The sequence below is a fragment of the Rattus norvegicus genome, chromosome 19, assembly GCF_036323735.1.
Source record: "Rattus norvegicus strain BN/NHsdMcwi chromosome 19, GRCr8, whole genome shotgun sequence".
NCBI lineage: Eukaryota > Metazoa > Chordata > Mammalia > Rodentia > Muridae > Rattus > Rattus norvegicus.
In genome coordinates, this window is record NC_086037.1 from 19,144,153 (window position 1) to 19,170,319 (window position 26,167).

Below are 26,167 nucleotides of genomic sequence, written 5' to 3' on the forward strand. Positions count from 1 at the left end.
GTGTATGCCCAGGAGAGGTATAACTGTGTACCTAGGTAGTGCTATGTCTCATTTTCTGAGGAACTGCCAGATTGGTGTCCAGAGTGGTTGTACCAGTTTGCAATCCCACTAGCAGAAATATTAATGTAGAATTGCTCCTTTCTAAAGGAAATGCAGGGACAAAGAGTAGAGCAGAGAATGAAGGAAAGGGCATCCAGAGACTGCCCCACCTAGGGATCCATTCCATCCACTGACACCAAACCCAGACACTATTGCTGATGCTAAGAGGTACATGCTGACAGGAGCCTGATATAGCTGTCCCCTGAGAGGCTCTGCCAGAGCATGACCAATACAGAGGCAGATGCTCACAGCCAGCCATCAGACTGAGCACTGGGACCCCAATGAAGGAATTAGGAGGACAGAAGGAGCTAGAGGGGATTGAAACCCCATAGGAAGAACAACAATATCAACCAACAAGACCTTCCAGAGCTCCCAGGGACTAAACCACCAACCAAAGAGTACACATAGAGGGACCCATGATTCCAGCTGCATATGTAGCAGAGGAGTGCCTTATCTTGTATTAATGGGAGTGGGGGCCTTTGATCCGATGGAGGCTCGATGCCCCAGTGTAGGGGAATGCTGGATTGGTAAGGCTGAAGCAGGTGGGTGAGTCAGGAAGCACCCTCGTAGAAGCACAGGGGAGGGGCATTGGTTAGGGGGTTTTCAGGAGGGGAAACAGGGAAGGGGGATAATATTTCAAATGTAAAATAATCAATTTTTTTTAAAAAGAAAATGTCCCAGTGCTCTACGGCCAATGTAATGGTTGCATTTTCTCAATTGGGGTTTCCTCTTAAATGAATCTAGCTTGTGTCAAAATAACAAAGAAACTGTCCAGTCTGGTGATGGGAGTGGCTGTTTGTGCTCCGAGGGCAATACACAGCGGGGTGCATATTTCTGTGCAGATTTTTAAGACTGGCTTTTACCTAAGTTGTTTACTCTGGTTATAAATAACAGAAATATATGATATAATATATATATATAATATATATATATATAATGGTATGTTTTTACTCTTCCTAGGCTTTGTATCATGGGCCGAATTTGAAAGCAGTTATAAAAATGTATCGGAGCTTAATCCACCGTGTTAGACACCGTCTTGGTCTTTGGAGAACAAGACAGATTATATACTTTGGAGAGCTAGAAGAATGGATGGACAGAAAAAATGTAAGTATTGCAGTCCCTTCTGGCTTGCTGCTAGGTTTAGAACCAATTTTTACTTATTAAAAAGACCTCTATCTACTCCTAGCAATGGAAGGGAGATTGTGTTTTTTATATTTCCATTTGCATCGTAAAGTGGCTCGCTGAGTACTTAGATGAATTCATTAGAATTTTTTTTTGTTATAAACAACAGACTCCTCATTTGGCTACACAAAGTGTAGCAGGAAATTTAAAGGGAAGGGGTTGGAAACACAGATAAAGAAATCAGATTCCACAGAGGGTATAAGCAATAAGTTGCTCCAGAGACCTGTGGATCAGAAAATAAAAAGAATCTACTGTTTCTTGAAGAAGAGAAACAGACCAACATTGTTATAGAGACTGTCTGTCTGTCCATCCATCCATCCATCCATCCATCCATCCATCCATCCATCCATCCATCCATGCAACCACCCACTCACCCACTCACCCACCTACTCACCTACCTACCCACCAATCCACCTACCTACCCACCAATCCACCTACCTGCCTACCCATCTACCTATCTACCTATCTACCTATCTATCTACCTACCTACCTACCTACCTACCTACCTACCTATTTTCTACCTATTCATATATTGCAATAGGGCTCTCATCTGCCCAGGCTGACTTTGAACTCTTGATGTAGCTAAGAATGACAATGAACTCAAGCTCCTTCCCCCTCTGCCTCCCAAGTGCTGGGACTACAGGTTGGTATCATCATGTCTTTCTTAATGCTGTGTTGGAGAGCCCAGAGTTTCCTGCACGCTAGGCAAATACTTTACCAAGTGACATATTCATACTGAGACACATTTATTTTTAAATCGGATTTCCAAGAGATTTTAAATGAATGGCTTAGCTTGAGCCACAAGTCAGAAACTTTGAAGTGACTGTGGAAGGATTGGAGGCCTTGAGAGTTTCAATGGATGACTCTTTGCCCATTGTGGGAGGGGTTCGCCACTCCTGAAATGAATATTAAATTGTAATATTGGTAAATGTTAAAGCATACTGGGCAGAATAAACCACGTATTACTTCAAATTGTTAGGGTTCTGCTCATAAATATAAGGACACACTTTTTTTTTATCATTGTCTTTCTATTTATAGTTCATCAGTTGAGTGTTATTTAGGTACTGTGTATTACTAGACCAATCTTCTTAAGAATTAAAATGAATGACGCAAGTAAGTTATACTTAATTGGGATAATTTTATGATTTTATGAGATCAATGTGCTACCTTTTGGTAGTTTCAGTTAGTTGTAGTATGTTCATTCTTTATTTGGGACTTCATATTCATGAATGCATCATGAAGATGGGGCTTATGTCTTTCAATGAGCATTACTATTTAACACGTGGCTAGTATATTAGAATAGCAAAAACTATTTTCAAAAGGCTATTTGCATTTAGTTTGTATGCAAAAATGTATTTTTTAAAATAAGTCATACTTGTTCCATTTCTGTCGTTAGACATTAAAGAAAGAAGAAGAAGCCAAATAAAGAAAGAGACCCAGAGAGACAATTCAGAGGTCCATGATACATACATAGATCTTGAGAACCCAGTTCAGGGGATCTAGTCCCACAGCCTGATTTTCAGAAAGTTAGATAAGGCATTTGTAGAATTCTCAAGGCATCTCCCAAACAGATAATACAGCAAAGAGTCAGACAGAGGGAAAGCTATGAATGAGAAAGAGAGAAATCATGGAGAAGACAGAGGCAGAGGCAGTGAGAAATGTTTTCATTTTGGAAACTGCTGGGACTTAGTTTGCAAACTTGAGGGAAGGAGAGGAATATGGGTCCCACCCACGTGTACTCAGAGGTTTAAGACTGTTGGTCATGAGTGCTCCACGCACTAGTATAAAATCAGAGGATACCTCAGTAGTCTTCTATGAATAGTCGTTTCATATTCTGCTAAGCTTTGTAATACAGAGTTTCTAGTATTTATCAAAATGTGTGATAGGACTTTTGGTTATTGTACCAACTAACTTGTGCCCCCCCCCCATTTTATTTGATTGTATTTTGAAGGGCTGATTATCTGTTACACTTCAAGACTTATGTTTTACTGGACTCAGAGTTCGAAGTAGAAGTACTCTGAGGGCAGCCTACGCCTCTTGACAATCCGTTCCTGGCATTTTTCCTTTGGCTCCCTTCATTCTCTTGGCCAAAATTTAGCATATTGTGCAACACTATAGTGTTTTCTTTAGTACGGTACTTCTTCAGAGAACTATGTCAGTGCTTCTGTTGCGGGGCGCATGGAGGAAGAAGACACTTCATCTTGGCTGTTTTGGTCCCGGGCTTCTTACCTTCTTTGTTTAAGGGCTTTCTGACAACATCCTGGGGGACATTATCTTCTTTAGAGAGGTTGGAAAGCTTTTGAGTTCTGTTGGTTCTTTGGGGTCTTAACAACTAAGGCACAGTAGTATCTGTCAGTTCAGGAATATCCTCTCTGTCTCTCTGTGTCTCTGTGTCTCTGTGTCTGTCTCTGTGTCTGTCTGTCTGTCTCTGTCTCTGTCTCTGTCTCTGTCTCTGTCTCTGTCTCTCTCTCTCTCTCTCTCTCTCTCTCTCTCTCTCTCTCTCACACACACACACACACACACACACACACACTAACCAAGCTGAGAACATTCAAGTTGGCATCCACAAGAGCTACAATGCATCCACATTGTTAAACTTCCTCTCTCCAGCATGCTTGGTCTTTAAGAAGAATGAATGAATGACTCTTATTCAATGGCAGATGTGCTCTGATGCGGGTCAAGACATATTGCTTTATGGGAAACTCTTGTGTGTTGTTCCCACCACTCATTTACACCACATGACTCTTCTATTCTTTATTCAGATTATTGATAGTACTTCTTTGGCCATTTCTGGAGGTACCATGAAAACGTCTGTTTTAGTATTCAGCCACAGAATTCCCAGTCACATGCATTTTTATTTTTGACATGGTCCCATTTCTTTAAAACCTGGTATGATTGTCACACTCCAAAATTCTGTCACTATGCTTTTTAAAATTAGTTCTAACGTAACTTGTTTGTTTTAGTTTTAACCCTATCTCCATGATTTCTTACTCTTAACTTGTAATTACAGATTTAAAATTTTCATTATTATTATTTTGTTTTTTTAGTTTGGAAACTCACACAGATGGACACACACATACCCCATGTATATCTGTTTTTTTCAGACTGGATTCTGATGGTATCTAGCTGATAAGGTTATTGAGTAAAAGTCTTAAAAGTCTGTGGGTAACTTACATGTGTCTCTTGGCTTGATTCCTAGTCAAGTTCAGAAGGCACTAGAAGATTACAGAGAACCACAGTGCAGTTTATGAATACCTATCGGTGTGGTTAGGCTGGCATGAGACAAAGACAGAATAGAGGCATTTGATTAGACAGACGGTACTCTGTCCATAGAATCTGCATGGCTAAAGAATTATGAATAGCTTTCACTTACGTTAGACCTAGAGCTTACATAATTTGCAAGGTATTTATGTCATTTTTTTCATAGAATTCTCTTCTTTTCCTATGCAATTATTGCTAATTTTTTTATATTTGGAAAATACCTGTGTACCTTTAAAAATATTTCAATAATTTCTAACTGTACTAATAGTCACAATTTCAGTTTTGTTTTTACTAAAACTGGCTAACTAGCTTAGTTCATTAATTCTGCTAGTGAGCTGCAGAAGGCTTGTATTGTACCCTAGGCAGGGCACAGTCACAGAAGTAAGATATTAAAGATATGAAAGGATTCTAAAGATGAGCGAAGGAGAAATTAACAAAAGTTCATGAATCTTCATAGAAATTCTTTGTGTCTTAATTTTAGTCTTTTAGAGAAACAAACCCTGAGACATGGATTTAAGTACGGCTAACGTATTGGGAAGTAAATCCCATAAAGTACTCTTAAATGGCATAGAAAAATGCAGTAGGGACAGGATGAAAGTTAAAAAAACAAACAAACAAACAAAACAAAACACTGTCATGGGAACTCTTGAAGGCAAGTTTCTCAAAAACTAGATTTTCATGTATCAGTTGCCCCCAATCTCTTGCACTTCAGCAGGGGTTGAGGGCCACTCTGCAGGGGTCTGAGACTTTTGGGTTATTGGCCAGAAGGCAACAGATTGATGCCCGGTGCTAGGAGAAGCTTTGAGGCAATGAAATGCAGATGCTGGCACTTCTGAATCAGAAAGCCCGGACACAGAAGGAAAGCCTCAAGTTCCATGCTAAATCCGATGAGAAGAGGTTCCAAATGCAGCAGCTTTAGTTCATAGATTTGAGAAGAGAGAAAAGCGCATAACTATATCAAATATTAATTTGTATGTGTTTCCAATGGCTTTGAAGATCTGGCGTAGCCATTCATATTCCAGTAGGAATTTGTTGAAATTTTTTTCCCCTCTTGCTGTGAGATCACTGAACAAAATGTGAACATTGTTCCCAACTCTATTTCTGAATCAGAAATCCAAAGTCTAATGGAAATCCCAGAGATTAGAGTGTGGACTGGGAGTGAAGAAGTGAGAGGTTTACAGGAGACACGGTAACTTCTGACAGGAGTCATCGTGAATCAGAAACCTGGGGTTCCTGTCATTGGTACTGACAATGTGGATGAAAGGGAACAGACAATATGGAGATTCAAAAGATAAACGAATAAAATAAAAATTCAAAATCGGCCGATGTGGCATTACAGACCTATCACGGTTAAAGCAAGGAGTTTGTAAGTTCCAGGCTAGCCTAGGCAACTTAGTGATCCCCTGGTGCAGAATAAGGTTAAAAAGAGTTGTGGTGGCGATAGATACAGCAGTGGTGGAGTTCTTGCCTTGTATGCATGGTGCTCTCGGTTCAGGCGCCAGTCACAAAATAATTGGTTTTGAAAAAAGGAAGAAGGAAAAGACAAAGAAATCGCATACGATCCAGCTAAGCCACTCTCACTGTGTATCTGAGGAAGCCAAAGCGGCACCCCAAAGAGATTCGCTCTGTCCCTTACTTGTGGCTATTGTCACATTAGTCATAGGCACGGCATGGAGTTGGCCCAGGTGTCTAGCAGCCGATGCACGGGTAAAGAAAACAGGTTATATATCCTGACTGCAATGTCAGCCATAAAGAAAAGTTCAATGTTTTCATTTTCAGCAATCCGAGTGGATATTGTATTAAGAGAAATGAGCAACACATAGAAAGACAGATAACCACAGTCTTCTCCTAAATATGAATGTTGCAAACATCGACATAGAAATCAAATAGCAACTGTTAGTAGATGAGAAGAGATACAGAGGGACAGGATTAGATCCCTCAGTGCTGTGTATATGCCTTGGATTATCACACTGAGCCCCATTAATGTGTACAACGAGCACATCTTAATAAAAATAAAACATCCCCCATTACAGGTAATAGTTTGTGTGTTGATATGTGTAAGTTCTGTGATCATTTGCCATGAAGCAGGTAGAGCCCCCACCTGTGTCCTGTGCTTTCATGGGAAGCCTGACTGAATGTTAGCCTGAGGAAATTCATGGTGTGGGAATGGGTGAGGAAGAGAGACCCTGCGTCCTGCCTGTTAGCCAGAAGACTTAACACTGGTTTCTAGAATGCCAGAGGCTCTTCCCCGGGTGCAAAGATCAACCTGGCTGACTTCAGTTAACTTCCAGTACAGAAGAACTTTGTAAGTGACTTGTCCACAGCACACTATTTGTAAAAGAAACTCTATTATTTTCCCTTTTGGTTTTAAGTCTATGAAACCATGTTTGCCAAGAGAGAAGACTGGCAAGGATTAGAAAGAAGTGAGCTGCTGAAGTACTTCAACGACTGTGGTCATTTCCCCACGCAGAAGCAGATCGATGAGCTCTGGGACCTGTTCCACAGATGTGAGTACCGCGCCCTCATCCTTGTCCCGCCTTCCCTCTTCTCTCCGTGCTTCTCCTCCTCTTCCTCTCTGATTTATTGTTTAGTAATGTATATTCATTGCACATTGCGTTTTATTAAATAAGTATGACTTCATGCGCACATAACTTTTATGTTGAGCCCATTCCCCTGTGTCCCTTAACGTCGACTACAGCTTTTCCTCAAATTTGTTTGTATCCAAACTTAATCTATCTGAGAAAAGGCTGGTTGAAAGAAGTTGAAGTTGTATTTTGACTGAAGAGTATAAAGAGGATGATTTCAGCTTTAACTTTAAAAATAAACATTTTGATATAAGTTACAATAATAATAATGTTACATCCAGCTAAGTATGGTAATTACTTTTTCAATCAATACAACGGATACTTGGGAAAAGCAATTTCAATTTTGACTCTTGGTTTCAGAGGATTGAAACGCTTAGTAAAAAGGGAGTGAGAGAAGGGAGACAGTTCCACAACAGGCTGCAGTACACAAGGCTGTACTGCATGTGATGTATTTCTGGAATTCTCCAGAACTTCCTAGAGTAGTATCATCAGTGTCAGAACCAAAGCCTTCAACAGCAAGCCCATGAGGGGCCATTTCATTAATAGCAAAGCTATACTAATATATTTAACCCATGGAATTTTAAAAATTGTTGCTAAAATCTTTTTTTCTGGGTAGTTAAATTTGATGCCAATAAGCAGAGTCAGCTTAAAAGGCATAAATATAGTAAGGTAAAGCATCTTTCCAATTGGAAAATAAGTTTGCTGGGTGCATGGATGAGAAGTACAGAGCTTGCCTAGCATACACAAGGTCATGGGTAAAATCCCCAGCAATTCCAGAAAAGGAAAATCATTTTGCCCCAGACAGTAAACGGGTAAAATGATAAAAATGTCTAATATTTAATAATATATTTAATAATAATAATTTATGTAATAGACATTTTTTCTCTTCTCAAACCAGTAAGAGGGAATATTGTCCCAGGTATGAGAACTCTTAATGAATAATTAAAAACATTTCAGCCCGTTTTCTTCCTTATGCTTATTGAAGCCTAATGAACAAATATATTTGAGGAGTATGATGTGGGATGTTATGCCACACATCGATGGCCAAAACTGCTAGCCGGGATATTAGTGGTTGTGTATAGTTCCCTTATGCATACATCTGCGTACATGTGGGAGGGGATGGTGAAGAATTCTCACTTAACAAGGTTTGAGTAAGCCATACAGAATTGTTAATTCTCTTCCGCTCATTAAACTTGTGTTTAAATTATGCTGCTGTATTGTGGGTATACTTTGCATTTTACATTTACAGACTAGCTTCAATGACTTTTCCAATAAGACAGGTTTTCTATAAACTGTCATTCTAATTAATAATTCTTATTAATTATTATATTCTAAAAAAAACTAATTAAAAACCTTTTTCTTTCAATTCCTAAGGTTAAGGAACTTTCTTGTTTTTATTTATGTGCATTTCAGGGTGTGTATGCATGTGTTTGTGGAGATGTATTCAGAGGCCAGAGAAGTGTCCTGCTTTATGACTCTATTCTCTGGAGTGTAACAGTAATATTAATATAAATGTAAGGAGAAAATTAATACAGTGCCTGTTTTTCTTTATCCTAGCGAGTTCCCCAATAAAGACCCCAAGCTTTATTTAATCAATCTTTACTACACAATTCCTGGGGAGTCATTAATCTATTTTAATCCTCCAAGCTAATCTGGCTACCTCCCAGCCAAAATCCCTGAGATCCTTGCGTTGTTGTATTGGTCTGGTCCTCTGGCCTTCAGGTGTATTTTCCTTTGATGTTTTCTCTCACCCTCATTGTGGCTGAGTCCGGTTTACTCTTCTTTCTTTCCGCATTCCTTGGCTGGCCAAAGTCTTACACAGTTCTCTCTTCTGGCCAGTCATTGGCTGATCAGCTTTTATTGACAAGGCTAAGAATAAGTGGTAAGCCTTGTTTACACAAACTTGAGAAAGGAGATTCTTGACATAGGCATTGCAATGCCCCGTCCAGATTGAAACCGGATCTGAGCGGAGAGAAATCAGCATCTGAATAACACAAAGATTATCTTTAAATAGCGCACAATAGCATTCTGCAAACACTGAAGCTATCGTTTCTTACTAAACTTGAAGTTCACAGTCATTTGGTTAGGTTGGCTGAAAAGGAATTTCTGTCCTTGTCTTCTCTTGCCCTCTCTGTGCTGGCATTGTGGGTGCACACCTCAGTTTTTATGTGACCCTAGGTCAGGTCTTCATGCCTGTCTGGAAATGATTCTTACAAGGTGGACAGATTTTATCCTCTAGAAAACAACCGTAATATTTTCAGTTTATCGTATGTTTAATGATATTGCCATTAAAGACTCCTTTGTTGCCCACGATAGTTACTGAAAATGAAGTTAGCAATTGGGAAGAAAACAAAAGTCTTGGTCATTTTGACACACATCATTTTCAAGAGAATCTGACTGCATCATTTAGATTGTCAGTCAGCCATCTTTGTCCACACCGACTCTGCTTGTGGGTGGCAGCTTGATAGATACAAGCTACACATAGAGCATTTAATCTAGTTCACATTTAGTCAGTTCAGCTGATTAACTTCTAGCATGCAATATCAAGTAGGTCAGATTCCTGGAAGGCTTTGCATCTTTAGGTATTTTTTTTTTTATCTTTATTAACTTGAGTATTTCTTATTTACATTTTAAAGGTTATTCCCTTTCCCAGTTTCCGGGCCAACATCCCCCTCCCCTTCTCAATGGGTGTTCCCCTCCCCATCCTCCCCCCATTGCCGCCCTCCCCCCATAGTCTAGTTCACTGGGGGTTCAGGTTCAGTCTTAGCAGGACCCAGGGCTTCCCCTTCCACTGGTGCTCTTACTAGGATATTCATTGCTACCTATGGGGTCAGAGCCCAGGGTCAGTCCATGTATAGTCTTTAGGTAGTGGCTTAGTCCCTGGAAGCTCTGGTTGCTTGGCATTGTTGTACATATGGGGTCTCGAGCCCCTTCAAGCTCTTTCAGTCCTTTCTCTGATTCCTTCAACGGGGGATCTTTAGGTATTTTTAACTCATTGTTATTCCTTATTCTCACTACTATGGTAACATTGGAATTGTAACTGAGGACAGGGTTTCAGTTTGAAAAATTTCTTCTGGGAGAAAGAACTGTACTTGGGCTACATGTATTTTCTTCTTAAATGCCTCTTCCTCTTTTTCCCTTGGTAAATTTATCCAATTTTCTTCCTCTTTGGACTTCGTGCTATACTTTGGACTGCTGTTGCTATACCTAGAATTACATTTTCATCAGGGTCCAGGAGCTCACAGAGACTGACAATGAGGGAGTCTGTGTGAATCTGAGCTTGGCCTTGTGAATATATGCTATGCTTGTGCAGGTTGGCCTTCTTGTGGGACTCCTACCAGTGGGAGTGGAGGCTATCTCTGACTCAATTGCCTGCTTTTGGGACCCTTTTCCTCCTATCGGGTTTCCTTGTCCAGCTTTGATATGAGGATACATGCCTAGTTTTATTGTAACTTGTTATGCCTTGTTTGGTTGATATTCCTGGGAGGCCTGTTCTTTTCTGAAGGGAAAGGAAGAGGAGTGGATCCAGGAGTAGAGCAAACGTTTGGGGAAGGGACTGGAAGGAGTGGAGAGAAAGGAAAGCACAGTCACGATGTAATATATGAGATAAAAAGCAGACAAACCAATAAAACTATAAAAGATATGAGACTAGCAAATACTGATGGTGAAATAATATAGAAGAACTAAAGTTTAAGTTGAGGCAAAACTTATTGGTAAGTAACCCTAGAATAAGTGTGGCTCACTTCTTAACAATGTTTGATGTTCATTTACGCGTTAGCATGTTCTCCACTTTGTCCTGTTCTACTAACAACATTCTGGTGTGTGACTCTACTATGTCTTGTTTACCTGGCCATTGGTTTAGTGGCTGTTTAAGTTGCTTTGTCCTTTTTTGCTATGATGTACTATGGACATCTTTATGCCTTGATTTGCAGTTCCCTAGTAATGAGTTAAGAGCAAACATTTTTTTCCTATTCTCAGTAGACATTTCTTTTCCTTCTGTAGAGGAATTTGTTGAAATCATGCATATCATTTGGTGTTTCTCTGATAAATAGTATACATCATTTTCCACGATATCAACACATGTGCATTCATGCACACATGCACACTCACACTACATATAATATTTTATGTTATGTTATATATACATATATAAGTCCATTTAGTGTTGCTTTGAGAGACACAGTCTTTACATAGTTTATTAACTCTAATCAATTTACCCATCCAGGCAGACTCTGCCAATTGTTTAAGGTTTGGAAGCTGTGTCTTTGTGTTTCACTCACTGCTTATTTTAAAGTCATTTTAGTCTGTCTTCTTAAAGTTGTGGCTAAGTCCCATTTTCTGATCTATGTTTGTGTTTATTGTGTTCCTCATCTCTATAATGTTTTTCCTCTATTTATCATGGTTATTGTTTTTTGATTGCTACCATATTTTCTTAGAATTCTTTATGGTTTATGGTAACAATGTGAATGTTTATCTTAGTTCCTTTCAAGACTGCACTAAACCTAACCCCTAAATCCATGATTACTGGCAGCCTGCTTCCTAGAGCATGAGGAATCTGTTCCTATTTTCCTGCATTTCTCATGTTATGTTCCTGCTAATATTGAATCCTGGATATTTTAGGTACAGTGTTCTCAGAGGTATGGATTCTGCTCAGTTCCAAGACTTTATTTATTCATTTACACTTGATTGGTGGAAATGGATTCAAGGGAACCCTATGCTCATTGGCTGTTCATTCCTGTAATCATTACTTAAAGATTGTGTGTGTGTGTGTGTGTGTGTGTGTGTGTGTGTGTGTGTGTGTACATAAAAGAGGTCAAAGGAGGATATTGGATGCCCTGTATCTGGCGGTATGGCTAACTGTGTACTGACATGGGTGCTGGGAACAGAACTCTGGTCCTCTGAAAAAGCCGCAAGCATTCTTAATCAATTAACTGTCTCTCCAGCCCATGGTATTGTTTAGTTCTTTATTGTTGTTATTGATGCTGTTGTTATTGTTGCTGCTTGAGTGACTTTTCAAAAAGCTACTCTGTACAGTGCTCACCCAATGATTGAATATTCACTCAGATACTTTGAGTTCACCATGTTTATATCCTCTGCCCACAGCTCTGTGTGAGGGGTGGAGCTAATGTTCAGTCGTCAGGTTGTATGTCAGCCCCATGCTTGATGTTCCCCAGTGGTCTGGAGGACTTCCTTTGAGTCATTTGATTTCTCACACAGCTTTGAAGGACATTCTGTAGTTTTTCATTTCCAAGGGTTTCCTATTCCATTCATGGCAGATCTCTCATTGATGCCAGCTCAGACCGAGCTTTTCTGTGTATTTCTTACACGGTTGGTTTTTTTCTCCTAGTGTCCATGTCCGTTTGCATCATTTCAAAGCCATCAATTTGGCTTAAAGCGATAGCTGGTTAGGAAAAGATCATTTGTATTTGAGCATTTTAGTATCTGCTCAGGGATTCATATTCTTTTTTTTTTAAGACTGTGTCATATTTTTATTTTAGGCTATAAAAACAAAATTAGGCAAACAAAACAACAGAAAACTCAAAATAGGTTCAAATGATGTATATTCATCTTTTCCAGGAAAGCAGAAGGTAGGCCCTACCACAAAGAAAAGATGTCATTAATGGAGGTTAACTTTCAACGTACATTAAATACTATCAATTAACGTCTGAAGAGAACCTAGGGTTTGTTCACCTTGCTATAAGCATGAGTTGACTTTTGTTATGTCATTGAAAACATAAAAATGCCTTAAAAATCTCAGTTATTAAGTACGATCTTACTGGAAATTCTTAACCACAATTTTCCTTCCTGGAATGATGTCGTGCCTGTGCATCCCTCTAAACATAACGGAAAGCACAGCTAATGCAGGCGGGCTTCAACCTGTTCTACCAGCTGAAACAGCTTTGGTTCTCTAGGAAAGAAACAGCTACTCCAAATATGTTCAACAGTTGGTTTTCATAATTGTATCCAATAGCTACATGATGAAAATCTCCCAGGAGAACCAGACTGCAGCGACCTGAGCATGCAGTAAAGGGTGGATGCGGTAACGTGGCTGACAGAGCTAGAGTTGGGATGCTGGGTAGAACAAATTGGTCTGCAAAATATTAATTTCCTTTCCCTTAGAAACTTACTGATTCTATCAAGAAAATACAAAACCATAAGGCTGTAAGTAAATGAGTCATGTTTAGGCTATTACAGGGAGGCCGTCCTCAAGGCCAGTCACTGCTCACTGCTGATTCATATTCTTGCCAGAAACTTCAGTAGTTATACTTTTCTTGCAAAAGAGAATGCTTAGAAGAATGGAGGTAGGCAAATGAAGAGAACATTAAGCCCAAATCTGAAGGTCAGAAACCAAGGGGCAAAGATGATTTAGATATGTGGCTACAGTTAGGAAAATGTTGCTTCTTCCAATAACGAGCCGTCAGAATATCCCTTTGACCACCATGCTCGTGTCAGCAGTGACCTGAGCCACCTGACCTGTTCTGACACAAGCTTATTTAGAGCGATTTGAGATGTTTATGTCATGTAACACTAGATCACTGGGGAATAATTGGATGTTACCCTGTCTGCTGATGGCTGTAACCCTAAGTCCTGTTGGGTCTATGTGTATCAAGATCCAGTTTTCTAGCATTCAGTATTTATGTATGGTGTGCTTGTGCGTGTGTGCGTGTGCATGCATGCATGCATGCCTGTGTGTGTGTATGCGTGCGTGTGCATGCATGTGTGTGTGTACATATATAGGATCCAGAAGTTGTAGTTAGGTCTCATCCTCTATCAGTCTGTACCTTATATTTTGAGACTTTTTCATTAAACATAGAAGTCACCATTTCAGCTAGACAAGCTGGCTAGCAAGGGCCCGGGATCTGCCTATCTGTATCTTCCCTGAGCTGTGGTGACTGATATGTGTGTGACTGTATCTGGCTTTATGTGGAAGCTGGGATCTGAACTCAGGTCCCTCATGCTTGTGCAGCGAACAATTTACCATTTTAGCAGTGCCCCCTATTGATTTTCGATGAAACTGTTATTTATAAATACATTCTAGAAACTACTGTCCAGCACTCTAGGGACGCTCACCTGTAACTGGACAAATGCAGTATCAAAAGTTTTCTTCATGAATGTGCTGAGTGTGAAGGTGTCACAGGTGGTAATCATGGCTTCAATCCGGAGATCAGAGAAAGGTACAGGGAAGCTAAGGCATGAGTTAATTGTTGAGGGCTAGTTAACTAGATTGAAAACAAACACCGATGTTTGATAAATAGGAGGGCACAATGACTTAGAATTCTCTAGGCAGCCAGTACATCTGAGTAGGAAACCAGATAGGTCTGCCGGGGAAGTGGAAAGGGCACCATATTACTGAAACTTCTGGATAAAAGCAACACCACCACCATCTGCCTGGTCATTTCCTGGGCACAGTGATGGTGTTTGCTTTTCTCTACAGGGGGAATTTTACTGTTTTGAAGTGTTTATTCAATTTATCATCATCTGTCCAATAAAAAATAAATGCTTCCAAATGTTTAATCCAAATAAAATTTTGGATGTAAATCAGTCATATTCCAGTAGGAACTGTTTAAGCAATTTCTAATATTTCCTTCCCTTGGTCATTGAGACCTTACATTTCAGCTTGAAAATTTGAGTTTAAGAACATTTAATCCCTTCAAGCTCGGGGACGCTTTTCCTTCACCTTACCTTGTCTGAGGCCTGTATCATCTTTCACATCGATAAAGTGATGTCAGCTTCTTCTTCGGATTTACTGACGAACATTAAAACGCACTAGGTGAAAGTGGCGTGTCCAACATTGACGACATTAACTTATTTCAAACGAAGGCAAGCAAGTGCAGCATCAGGCGCTTTGACCTCACTGTACCGTGGCAGGAAGTGAATGGCATGTAGAGGAAGTCAGGAGCTGCGAGCCCCACAGTTCATATCACACCACGGCATCATGTTAAGATCCTCCAGGATCAACCATGGCCATACACGTAAATGGGCATCTTAATGTGCACATGATATTACCAAATAGAAGAAATCTTCATACCTTATTGCCTTTGTCCTGAAGCTGTGATCTTAAGATCAGAATTTGGTGTATATATATATGTTTTATACTGTAAATTTCTACATGGAAAGTGGCAGTCTCATGCTCACCATTGCTTAGATTTTAGTGTAGGGTCTTTGTTGGCCTAACGTTGGAGCATTTCCCTTTATGAAGTGATTCATGAAGTACAGTAAGAATAATCTTATCAAGGTTACTACATATTATTATTTTATAGTAGTATGTAGACCTGGTTCTCTAGGTTTCCAGGCTAACTTCGAACCCACCCTGTAGAGTTCTGTAGGCCAACTGACTTCCAGTCTGTGCTAATGCCCCCCGCCTCTGACCAAGTCCTGGGATTATAAAAGAGAGCTGGATTTGGACGCAGCTTTAAATGGAAGGAATCAGAATGAAGTAAAACGCAGAAGAGCTTAAAAAAAAAAAGACTTCTGTCCAAGTTGGTCCCTTTCTATTAGGCAGCAGAAATTATTTGGATTCATTCCTACTTTCTTTTTCTTTTTATGGATTCAAGGAGTAGCTGCAGTCCATTCTGCGTCCTTCTCTGTGCACCGAGGAGCCCTTCAGGGGTTGTGATTCAATCCATTTTCTGTGCTGTCACTTTCCACACTTAGCCCCATTCATACTTGGAAATGCATCCACTGCAGGAGAGTTCCTTGCTTGACTTCTTGAAGAAGTTTTCCCCTCTGCTTTCTCCGGGTGCATTCTTTTTTTTTTTTTTTTTTTTTTTATTAACTTGAGTATTTCTTATATACATTTCGAGTGTTATTCCCTTTCCCGGTTTCCGGGCAAACATCCCCCTCCCCCCCCCCTTCCTTATGGGTGTTCTCCTCCCAACCCTCCCCCCATTGCCGCCCTCCCCCCATAGACTAGTTCACTGGGGGTTCAGTCTTAGCAGGACCCAGGGCTTCCCCTTCCACTGGTGCTCTTACTAGGATATTCATTGCTACCTATGGGGTCAGAGTCCAGGGTCAGTCCATGTATAGTCTTTAGGTAGTGGCTTAGTCCCTGGAAGCTGTGGTTGCTTGACATGGTTGTACATATGGGGTCTCGAGCCCCTTCAAGCTCTTCCAGTTCTTTCTCTGATTCCTTCAATAGGGGACCTATTCTCAGTTCAGTGGTTTGCTGCTGGCATTCGCCTCTGTATTTGCTGTATTCTGGCTGTGTCTCTCAGGAGCGATCTACATCCGGCTCCTGTCGGTCTGCACTTCTTTGCTTCATCCATCTTGTCTAATTGGGTGGCTGTATATGTATGGGCCACATGTGGGGCAGGCTCTGAATGGGTGTTCCTTCAGTCTCTGTTTTAATCTTTGCCTCTCCCTTCCCTGCCAAGGGTATTCTTGTTCCCCTTTTAAAGAAGGAGTGAAGCATTCACATTTTGATCATCCGTCTTGAGTTTGTTTGTTCTAGGGATCTAGGGTAATTCAAGCATTTGGGCTAATAGCCACTTATCAATGAGTGCATACCATGTATGTCTTTCTGTGATTGGGTTAGCTCACTCAGGATGATATTTTCCAGTTCCAACCATTTGCCTACGAATTTCATAAACTCGTTGTTTTTGATAGCTGAGTAATATTCCATTGTGTAGATGTACCACATTTTCTGTATCCATTCCTCTGTTGAAGGGCATCTCGGTTCTTTCCATTTTCTGGCTATTATAAATAAGGCTGCGATGAACATAGTGGAGCACGTGTCTCTTTTATATGTTGAGGCATCTTTTGGGGATATGCCCAAGAGAGGTATAGCTGGATCCTCAGGCAGTTCAATGTCCAATTTTCTGAGGAACCTCCAGACTGATTTCCAGAATGGTTTTACCAGTCTGCAATCCCACCAACAATGGAGGAGTGTTCCTCTTTCTCCACATCCTCGCCAGCATCTGCTGTCACCTGAGTTTTTGATCTTAGCCAATCGCACTGGTGTGAGGTGAAATCTCAGGGTTGTTTTGATTTGCATTTCCCTTATGACTAAAGATGTTGAACATTTCTTTAGGTGTTTCTCAGCCATTCGACATTCCTCAGCTGTGAATTCTTTGTTTAGCTCTGAACCATTTCTTAATAGGGTTATTTGTTTCCCTGCGGTCTAACTTCTTGAGTTCTTTGTATATTTTGGATATAAGGCCTCTATCTGTTGGAGGATTGGTAAAGATCTTTTCCCAATCTGTTGGTTGCCGTTTTGTCCTAACCACAGTGTCCTTTGCCTTACAGAAGGTTTGCAGTTTTATGAGATCCCATTTGTCGATTCTTGATCTTAGAGCATAAGCCATTGGTGTTTTGTTCAGGAAATTTTTTCCAGTGCCCATGTGTTCCAGATGCTTCCCTAGTTTTTCTTCTATTAGTTTGAGTGTGTCTGGTTTGATGTGGAGGTCCTTGATCCACTTGGACTTAAGCTTTGTACAGGGTGATAAGCATGGATCGATCTGCATTCTTCTACATGTTGCCCTCCAGTTGAACCAGCACCATTTGCTGAAAATGCTATCTTTTTTCCTTTGGATGGTTTTGACTCCTTTGTCAAAAATCAAGTGACCATAGGTGTGTGGGTTCATTTCTGGGTCTTCAATTCTATTCCATTGGTCTATCTGTCTGTCTGTACCAATACCATGCAGTTTTTATCACTATTGCTCTGTAATACTGCTTGAGTTCAGGGATAGTGATTCCCCCTGAAGTCCTTTTATTGTTGAGGATAGCTTTAGCTATCCTGGGTTTTTTGTTATTCCAGATGAATTTGCAAATTGTTCTGTCTAACTCTTTGAAGAATTGGATTGGTATTTTGATGGGGATTGCATTGAATCTGTAGATTGCTTTTGGTAAAATGGCCATTTTTACTATATTAATCCTGCCAATCCATGAGCATGGGAGATCTTTCCATCTTCTGAGGTCTTCTTCAATTTCTTTCCTCAGTGTCTTGAAGTTCTTATTGTACAGATCTTTTACTTGCTTGGTTAAAGTCACACCGAGGTACTTTATATTATTTGGGTCTATTATGAAGGGTGTCGTTTCCCTAATTTCTTTCTCGGCTTGTTTCTCTTTTGTATAGAGGAAGGCAACTGATTTATTTGAGTTAATTTTATACCCAGCCACTTTGCTGAAGTTGTTTATCAGCTTTAGTAGTTCTCTGGTGGAACTTTTGGGATCACTTAAATATACTATCATGTCATCTGCAAATAGTGATATTTTGACCTCTTCTTTTCCGATCTGTATCCCTTTGATCTCCTTTTGTTGTCTGATTGGTCTGGCTAGAACTTCAAGAACTATATTGAATAAGTAGGGAGAGAGTGGGCAGCCTTGTCTAGTCCCTGATTTTAGTGGGATTGTTTCAAGTTTCTCTCCATTTAGTTTAATGTTAGCAACTGGTTTGCTGTATATGGCTTTTACTATGTTTAGGTATGGGCCTTGAATTCCTATTCTTTCCAGGACTTTTATCATGAAGGAGTGTTGAATTTTGCCAAATGCTTTCTCAGCATCTAATGAAATGATCATGTGGTTCTGTTCTTTCAGTTTGTTTATATAATGGATCACGTTGATGGTTTTCCTTATATTAAACCATCCCTGCATGCCTGGGATGAAGCCTACTTGATCATGGTGGATGATTGTTTTGATGTGCTCTTGAATTCGGTTTGCCAGAATTTTATTGAGTATTTTTGCATCGATATTCATAAGGGAAATTGGTCTGAAGTTCTCTTTCTTTGTTGTGTCTTTGTGTGGTTTAGGTATAAGAGTAATTGTGGCTTCGTAGAAGGAATTCGGTAGTGCTCCATCTGTTTCAATTTTGTGGAATAGTTTGGATAATATTGGTATGAGGTCTTCTATGAAGGTTTGATAGAATTCTGCACTAAACCCGTCTGGACCTGGGCTCTTTTTGGTTGGGAGACCTTTAATGACTGCTTCTATTTCCTTAGGAGTTATGGGGTTGTTTAACTGGTTTATCTCTTCCTGATTTAACTTCGATACCTGGTATCTGTCTAGGAAATTGTCCATTTCCTGAAGATTTTCAAATTTTGTTGAATATATGTTTTTATAGTAAGATCTGATGATTTTTTGAATTTCCTCCTAATCTGTAGTTATGTCTCCCTTTTCATTTCTGATTTTGTTAATTCGGACACACTCTCTGTGTCCTCTCGTTAGTCTGGCTAAGGGTTTATCTATCTTGTTGATTTTCTCAAAGAACCAACTTTTGGTTCTGTTGATTCTTTCTATGGTCCTTTTTGTTTCTACTTGGTTGATTTCAGCTCTGAGTTTGATTATTTCCTGCCTTCTACTCCTCCTGGGTGTATGTGCTTCTTTTTGTTCTAGAGCTTTTAGGTGTGCTGTCAAGCTGCTGACATATGCTCTTTCCTGTTTCTTTCTGCAGGCACTCAGCGCTATGAGTTTTCCTCTTAGCACAGCTTTCATTGTGTCCCATAAGTTTGAGTATGTTGTATCTTCATTTTCATTAAATTCTAAAAAGTTTTTAATTTCTTTCTTTATTTCTTCCTTGACCAGGTTATCATTGAGTAGAGCATTGTTCAATTTCCACGTATATGTGGGCATTCTTCCCTTATTGTTATTGAAGACCAGTTTTAGGCCGTGGTGGTCCGATAGCACGCATGGGATTATTTCTATCTTTCTGTACCTGTTGAGGCCCGTTTTTTGACCAATTATATGGTCAATTTTGGAGAAAGTACCATGAGGAGCTGAGAAGAAGGTATATCCTTTTGCTTTAGGATAGAATGTTCTATAAATATCCGTTAAGTCCATTTGGCTCATGACTTCTCTTAGTCTGTCTACATCACTGTTTAATTTCTGTTTCCATGATCTGTCCATTGATGAGAGTGGGGTGTTGAAATCTCCCACTATTATTGTGTGAGGTGCAAAGTGTGTTTTGAGCTTTAGTAAGGTTTCTTTTACGTATGTAGGTGCCCTTGTATTTGGGGCATAGATATTTAGGATTGAGAGTTCATCTTGGTTGATTTTTCCTTTGATGAATATGAAGTGTCCTTCCTTATCTTTTTTGATGACTTTTAGTTGGAAATTGATTTTATTTGATATTAGAATGGCTACTCCAGCTTGCTTCTTCTGACCATTTGCTTGGAAAGTTGTTTTCCAGCCTTTCACTCTGAGGTAGTGTCTGTCTTTGTCTCTGAGGTGTGTTTCCTGTAGGCAGCAGAATGCAGGGTCCTCGTTGCGTATCCAGTTTGTTAATCTATGTCTTTTTATTGGGGAGTTGAGGCCATTGATATTGAGAGATATTAAGGAATAGTGATTATTGCTTCCCGTTATTTTCATATTTGGATGTGAGGTTATGTTTGTGTGCTTTCATTCTCTTTGTTTTGTTGCCAAGACGATTAGTTTCTTGCTTCTTCTAGGGTATAGCTTGCCTCCTTATGTTGGGCTTTACCATTTATTATCCTTTGTAGTGCTGGATTTGTAGAAAGATATTGTGTAAATTTGGTTTTGTCATGGAATATCTTGGTTTCTCCATCAATGTTAATTGAGAGTTTTGCTGGATACAGTAACCTGGGCTGGCATTTGTGTTCTCTTAGTGTCTGTATAACATCAGTCCAGGATCTTCTGGCCTTCATAGTTTCTGGCGAGAACTCTGGTGTGATTCTGATAGGTTTCCCTTTATATGTTACTTGACATTTTTCCCTTACTGCTTTTAATATTCTTTCTTTATTTTGTGCGTTTGGTGTTTTGACAATTATGTGACGGGAGGTGTTTCTTTTCTGGTCCAATCCATTTGGAGTTCTGTAGGCTTCTTGTATGTCTATGGGTTTCTCTTTTTTTAGGTTAGGGAAGTTTTCTTCTATGATTTTGTTGAAGATATTTACTGGTCCTTTGAGCTGGGAGTCTTCACTCTCTTCTATACCTATTATCCTTAGGTTTGATCTTCTCATTGAGTCCTGGATTTCCTGTATGTTTTGGACCAGTAGCTTTTTCCGCTTTACATTATCTTTGACAGTTGAGTCAATGATTTCTATGGAATCTTCTGCTCCTGAGATTCTCTCTTCCATCTCTTGTATTCTGTTGGTGAAGTTTGTATCTACAGCTCCTTGTCTCTTCTTTTGGTTTTCTATATCCAGGGTTGTTTCCATGTGTTCTTTCTTGATTGCTTCTATTTCCATTTTTAATTCCTTCAACTGTTTGATTGTGTTTTCCTGGAATTCTTTCAGGGATTTTTGCGATTCCTCTCTGTAGGCTTTTACTTGTTTATTAATGTTTTCCTGTGCTTCCCTAAGTGTGTTCATGTCTTTCTTGAAGTCCTCCAGCATCATGATCAAATATGATTTTGAAACTAGATCTTGCTTTTCTGGTGTGTTTGGATATTCCATGTTTGTTTTGGTGGGAGAATTGGGCTCCGATGATGGCATGTAGTCTTGGTTTCTGTTGCTTGGGTTCCTGCGCTTGCCTCTCGCCATCAGATTATCTCTAGTGTTACTTTGTTCTGCTATTTCTGACAGTGGCTAGACTGTCCTATAAGCCTGTGTGTCAGGAGTGCTGTAGACCTGTTTTCCTCTCTTTCAGTCAGTTATGGGGACAGTGTGTTCTGCTTTCGGGCGTGTAGTTTTTCCTCTCTACAGGTCTTCAGCTGTTCCTGTGGACCTGTGTCTTGAGTTCACCAGGCAGCTTTCTTGCAGCAGAAAATTTGGTCTTACCTGTGGTCCCGAGGCTCAGGTTTGCTCGTGGGGTGCTGCCCAGGGGCTCTCTGCAGCGGCAGCAACCAGGAAGACCTGTGCCGCCCCTTCCGGGAGCTTCAGTGCACCAGGGTTCCAGATGGTCTTTGGCTTTTTCCTCTGGCGTCCGAGCTGTGTGTGCAGGGAGCAGTCTCTTCTGGTTTCCCAGGCTTGTCTGCCTCTCTGAAGGTTTAGCTCTCCCTCCCACGGAATTTGGATGCAGAGAACTGTTTATCCGGTCTGTTTCCTTCAGGGTCCGGCGGTGTCTCTGGCAGGGGTCCTGCCGCTCCTGGGCCCTCCCCCACGGGAGCCCAGAGGCCTTATACAGTTTCCTCTTGGGCCAGGGATGTGGGCAGGGGTGAGCAGTGTTGGTGGTCTCTTCTGCTCTGCAGCCTCAGGAGTGCCCACCTGACCAGGCGGTTGGGTCTCTCTCTCACCGGGTCTGGGAGCAGAGAGCTGCTGCTGGCTGGGATCCGCGGGTGTGGGACTTCCGGTAAACACAGAACGTGCCCGGTCCTAGAGAAATTCTGCTTCCGTGTGTCCCAAGCTCACCAGGCAGCTTTCTTGCAGCAGAAAATTTGGTCTTACCTGTGGTCCCGAGGCTCAGGTTCGCTCGTGGGGTGCTGCCCAGGGGCTCTCTGCAGCGGCAGCAACCAGGAAGCCTCCGGGTGCATTCTTGTTTGTTGTTGTTTTGTTTTTTTGTTTTCTCTTGTTTTCTTCCTGTTGGTGGATGAAAAAGAGAAATAGAGAATCTTTTGGCTATGTGTATGAATACACATAGGATGATACTTTAAGTTTTAAATCTGATTTGTTAGGAGGGCATAGTTCTGAACTTTATACTTAAAAAAAAAAGAAGTGTAACTGTCTGTCGCAGCTAACAAGATAAAATAGCATCTAAATCTCAGTGTCCTGGTGCACACTGGTGACCCAGTACTGTGGAGGTGGGGACAATCAGATCCCTGGGGCCCCTGGGCATTCGACTACTTGAAGATCTTCAGGCCAGTAAGAGACATTGTCACCCAAAATAGGTGGACAGCTCTTTATTAACAACTGCCAAGGTTGACTTCTAGCCTACATGCACACACATGCGCGCACACACACATACACACACACACACACACACACACACATTGTTCACATGCATACTTTTACACACAAAAGTTATACACACACATACAAAGCAAAAAACAACGATAAAACATGTTTTCGTTATTAGCAGAAAAACACTAAATGAAATCTACGAATGTATACATCTACTACTTAATAGATAGATATGATGCTATAAATATTTTACATGTTTAATCCAGTATCTTTAGGAGGATTACGCCATCACCTGGGGATAAACTGTTTAATATTGTAAAGACTATTTGAGTTACGGTTTAGTCGGAAGACAAAAAATTGTCCAGGAATTTGTGTAAGAAAAAAAAAACTAACACGATGAATTATTAACCCTAGAGAGGAACTGGATTATCAATACAATATCCGTCATCTAGTGGGGGCTAATAACTAAAGAACTGAGTAGAGCAGATACAGGGAGTGAGGCAGGATGCCAAGCAGGCCACAAACAATAGAGAAGATTGCTCACCCTAGCCTGACATGTCCTTAGAGACCATTCAGTTCCAGCTCAGGGAATGGTGGACAGTACTGAGGTGCCAGGCCTGTGGATCTATGTAAAGCCACTTTCTAGGGTTTGAGAAGAGCCTGTGTGCAGGGGTGTTAGAGGAGGATGCTAAGGAAACTGTCCTGCTTGCCTGATGTCTACATACTCAGGCAAGTGTTGAGACACATCCCAGAACTACAGCTCTGCATTCCTGAGGTTCCTCCATTGACCTCTGAGGTGAATGTTAAAAGTCAGGCCCTAGCCTGACAGGGAAGACAGTGAGGGCTGGTGCTGGAGCTCTGAGGTGGTGGACTAACAGATCTGCCTAGCAACAGATCTCTATTCTAATTATGTAGAACTGCCTTGGCTTATTTGCCAACTCCCCCCAAAGAGAGTTTTAACAAAATAAAGAAAAATAAGAGGAAAGGAAAGAATCAAACATAAGAAGGCATTCCATGGAGGTTTTCTTCAATATTTCTTCTTTAATGAAAACCTAACTAATGCTGTGCCAGAACAGTCACTATTTTCATCATTAAAACATTCTAATTTTATCATCCCCACCTCTTTCCTAACCCTCCTATGTTTGATTTACCCTGCCCTACCTTCAAAGCCTCCTCTTTTTTTTTATTGTATTTTTTATTTACATCTTAAATGTTATCCCATTTCCTGGTTTCCCCTTTAGAAACCCACTATCCCACCCCACCCCTGTTTCTATGAGGTTGCTCCCTCACCCTCCCACCCACTCCTTCCCACCCACATGCCCTGATGTTCCTTTACACTGCAGCATCAGGCCTTGACAGGACCAAGGGCTTCTCCTCCCATTGAGGCCCAGCAAGGCCATGCTCTGTACATAGGCAGATAGAGCCATAGATCCATTTCTATGTTCTCTTGGGAGGGTGGTTTAGTCCCTGGGAGCTCTGGGCAGCCTGGTTGGTTGATATTGTGGTGTTCTAATGGGGTTGCAAACCCCTTCAGCTACTTCGGTCACTTCTCTAACTCCTCCATTGGACCCTGCCTTCAGTTCAATGGTTGACTGGCAGCATCCTCCTCTCTATTTGTAAGGCTCTGGCAGAGCCTCTCAGCAGACAGCTATATCAGGCTCTATCAGTCAGCACACACTTACTGACATCTAATCTATATCAGATAGCTATATCAGTCAGCACATGCTTACTGACATCATCAATATTGCTGGGGTTTGGTGGCTGTATATGGGATTCATCCCCAAGTGGGGCAGTCGCTGAATGGCCTTTGAATCTCTGCTCCACACGCTGTCTCCATATTTCCTCCTGTGAGTATTTTTGTTTCCCTTTCTAAAAAGGTCTGAAGTATCCACACTTTGGTCTTCCTTCTTCTTGAGATTGATCTGGTTTATGAATTGTCTCTTGGCTATTTCGAGCTGTTGGGCTAATATCTGCCTATCAGTGAATGCACACTGTATGTGATCTTTTGTGACTGGGTTACCTCACTCAGGATATTTTCAAGTTCTATCCAGTTGCCTTAGAGATGAGCTATAAAAATCTTATGTGATACTACCTTAAAGATCTTGGACAATTCTTTGTTAATTACAAGTGTTCGAAGAAAAAGAATCTTGGTATATCTGTTTTCTGTTTTCTGGTTTTTATGTTAAAATGTTAGACCAGGGATGTTAATTCTTTCTTTATTACCAGCTTGTAAAACTTTGTATTAATTCAACATTTTGCCAGAATAGTCTGATTTTGCTCCTTAATGGCAATTTAAAGTATTCAGTTGTGTTGTAGAATTTATAATGTAACGTTGTTCATTATGTATCTTAATTTTTATGTAGCTTTGGTAATCACTGCTGTAGACGATAGGATCTGAGCCCAATATTGACAAATCTCTGTAAATTTTTGTCAGGACTATATAAAGAATATGATTTTAGTTAAAGTAGTTCTGACATAGGTCAGTCCATGTTTTGATTATATCTTAACACTAAAATTGTTAAGTAGTGTTTAGTTTTTATCTTTTAGAATAAATATGTAAGACATATAAAACGTGTGAAAATTAAAACAATCCTCTCTCTCTCTCTCTCTCTCTCTCTCTCTCTCTCTCTCTCTCTCTTACAGATAGTGAAGGAAAATATTCTGAAGTAATCAGAAAGTCCAGTGCTATTGAACTATTATTTACACTCTATCCTCCTCAAGGTGCCAGAGTGAACGCTGGCACAAGACTGCGGTCCACGTGGCTGAGACCCTTGGTGGATGGGGAAGAAGGCTATAAGTACATAGGTAAGATGCTTGTTTTATTTCTGATGAAAAGGAGGAAATACTATGTCCTGCTCTAGGGCTCTCACCACCACCTAGATGATGCACATGCATGCTGCAATGTCCTCTTTACTTCCCAGGCATTGTGTCTACCGTTTTAAAAGGGGGTATTTTGTGCCTTTTGTGCCCTTACTAGTGTAGTGGAACCACACTGTGGTAAACTATTGCTGAATGGTGGAGAATTGGGAGGTTTTGACTTTGAATGAGTCATGTGTATCCTCTGTATACATCCACATGCAGTGCTATGCACAGTCATAGACATACCTTTCTCTTGGTCATAGAGCTTCAGTGAGGATCTTGCTATTGCACGGCTCTCATCAGTAGGAGATAAAAATTGTTCTTTTCTACAGCTTTTACCAGTTACTGAGATCAGTGTTTGTATGTTTAGCAAGTCCAACAAACATTTATTTACTATATTCTTTTATACTTCTAATTCACATTTTCAAATAACTAACCATTTGGAGTCTT

At 40.5% G+C, this 26,167-nt stretch overlaps 1 protein-coding gene across 6 annotated transcripts in view; it reads left to right on the forward strand.

The window, feature by feature from the left end:
* Window positions 1-26,167, forward strand: part of LOC134483204 (IQ domain-containing protein M-like) — a 232,986-nt gene that overhangs the window by 147,302 nt on the left and 59,517 nt on the right. For 5 of the 6 annotated variants that reach the window (XR_010060078.1, XR_010060079.1, XR_010060076.1 and 2 more), the window contains 3 exons: window positions 1,060-1,203; window positions 6,915-7,049; window positions 25,502-25,663. Coding sequence is in view for 1 of the 6 variants with exons in the window: in XM_063278474.1 (XP_063134544.1) it covers window positions 1,060-1,203; window position 1,414; window positions 6,915-7,049; window positions 25,502-25,663 (442 nt within the window). In the remaining 5 variants the exon portion in view is untranslated. Of the gene's footprint in view, window positions 1-1,059; window positions 1,204-1,413; window positions 1,415-6,914; window positions 7,050-25,501; window positions 25,664-26,167 lie in introns of all 6 variants that reach the window. The other variant, XM_063278474.1, reaches the window with a different exon arrangement.